This window comes from Austrofundulus limnaeus, unplaced genomic scaffold (genome assembly GCF_001266775.1).
Source record: "Austrofundulus limnaeus strain Quisiro unplaced genomic scaffold, Austrofundulus_limnaeus-1.0 Scaffold59, whole genome shotgun sequence".
Lineage (NCBI taxonomy): Eukaryota > Metazoa > Chordata > Actinopteri > Cyprinodontiformes > Rivulidae > Austrofundulus > Austrofundulus limnaeus.
Window position 1 is genome coordinate 659,825 of NW_013952461.1, and position 2,232 is coordinate 662,056.

Genomic DNA, 2,232 nt, shown 5'->3' on the forward strand with positions numbered 1-2,232 from the left:
TAGCAGCGGTGCCCGACAACTTTCTTCTGAATAAATGAAAACTATGTAACACAGTTGTTTATACTTAATTTAAAAAAAAATTTGACCAAAGGAAAACCAGAGCAGGACTAAAGAGATGTGAATATGATTTAGATTTTTATTTCTGTGACTGCCCACAGGAGACACAACATTAACAGCAGTCATTATTTCATCCCTTTGCTTTAGCAGCTCCTTTAATTCCACAGCTGACGCTGCTAAAAATGACAGATTTTATTTTCTGGATCTTTGTGAGCAGAATTTAAATCTCTGAACTCGTAAAGTTCTTCTTTTTACTTTGTGATATCATTTAATGGACACTTCCTAGTTTGTGGGGCAGGAAACATAGCCTAATATGGTATTTTTAGGGTGGTAATTATGCATTATTATGATAATCATTCATCAGTTTACGCTGCTCATTTACACACTTTTCCTGAAAATAGAAGAGTTTGTTGAATCTGACATGAACAAAAGTAAGAGAAATTTAGGATAAGAATACGAAAATGTTCTTGCATGAGGCCCAATGCTCATAAATGTGCTTCATTGAAGAAGAGCCAGGAGGGATCCACTATTGGCAGAAAAACACAGAAAGCCAGATTGGAATTCACCCAAAACACTTGTTGAAAAGCCCTAAAGTTTTTGGTACAAGTGTCTGGGAGGGAAAGAGACAAAACTGCAGCTTTTTGTCAAGTACATCAATTTTTTCCTGTTATTTTTAGGATACCAGCAAATGTATCTGAGTCTATATATTTAAACCCCAACAGATGGCAGCAGAGAAAAAAATATAGCAAGTACAGACACAGCATTTCCAGTTAAATATGAAGGTGTTATGATTTAAGGTAATCCACTAAAATGCTCACCTGGACTGTTTGTCGGTCAGATAGTCCACTGTAAACTGATATCTGAGGAACTGCCTGTCTTCCTGTTGTGGCGCTACCACTGGCATTACTGCTGGTAACATTATTACTGCTACTGGTGGAAGGGGTAGAGGAAGCGGTGGTGGTGTTAGAGGTACTGCTGCTGCTAACAGCTGTGGAGCTGGAAGCGCTGGTAGTGGTGGAAGAGGTGGTGGAGGAGGAAGAGGAGCTGCTGGTGGTGGAAGTGGTTCCAGCACTGCCGGCAGTAGAGGCAGGGGCCCCAGGTTCACTCTCCATGGTGCCCTCTGCTCTTCTCACCTTTGACCCCCGGCTCTTCTGAATGGCTCTCCTGTGCCTTGAAGACAGGGAGGAGAAAAAGGGAACGCATGAAAAAAAAAGTAAAAGCAGCACTACATACAATAGTTTCTTTGAGCACAAACTCATGAAATGGGTTTCTGGCAAGTAAAAGTAGTGCAACATAATTTGTCACTTCATTGTGCAAAATTAGCTAATGGCAAAAACGTGTTTTAAACATCTGTAATTGTAATTGACAACTCTCTTTTAGGAAAACAACACCTCAAACGTTCAATGAGAAACAAGTGAAATATCAAAAATGACAACTTTTAATTACCAGATTGTTTTTATTTAACCTTTATAAAAAAAACAAAGATCATTTCAAGTTATGTGTCTGTGTGTAACAAAGAAAGTAATTTATTAAATGTAAAATTTATATAAAAAGTAAGAACAGTCAGTGCTTGTTTCTTTTATTATTGCATTATGAATGCATATTTATATGTATAGCAACTGTCTGTACTGTAACGTTAAAAGCACCAAACAAGCCAGGCAATTTTTTCCAAAAAAATGACAACTCACAAAAAAACCTGACGGTTTTTCTTCTTTTCCTGTCAATCGTTTTGACAGTAAGGGTAAATCTACTCAATCTCTTTTGACAACTGGTATAATAAGGTTGGAATAAAAAGACTTCTATTTAGGTGATGGGATTRCTAACATTGAGGTCAAAGGTTATCGCATTAAGTTATTTTGCCTACAAAAGAAAAAGATCCAGAGAGGATTAAAGGCTCAGAACACAAGCTGAAGGTTTGTGGGCTGGACTGGAAGGAAGGTGTGATGGAAGTAATTAAATAAGGAGCAATGTTGATGCCATGCTGCAACTCTGAAGCCATTTTCTTTCACTCATTGTTTTCAATTTGAGAAACTACCGTATTTTCCGCACTATAAGGCGCACATAAAAGCCTTAAATTTTTTCAAAAGCTGATCATGCGCCTTATAATCCGGTGCGCCTTATATATGGATCAATATTGAGCCGCAACAGGTCTGGCAACCACGGTAAGACGACTCC

At 38.1% G+C, this 2,232-nt stretch overlaps 1 protein-coding gene across 1 annotated transcript in view; it reads right to left on the reverse strand.

Moving 5' to 3' along the window:
- Window positions 1-2,232, reverse strand: part of phc2b (polyhomeotic homolog 2b (Drosophila)) — a gene marked incomplete in the record, with an annotated part of 33,154 nt that overhangs the window by 28,897 nt on the left and 2,025 nt on the right. Inside the window, 1 exon segment of the mRNA XM_014009542.1 lies at window positions 876-1,227. Within this exon segment, the coding sequence (XP_013864996.1) occupies window positions 876-1,227 (352 nt within the window).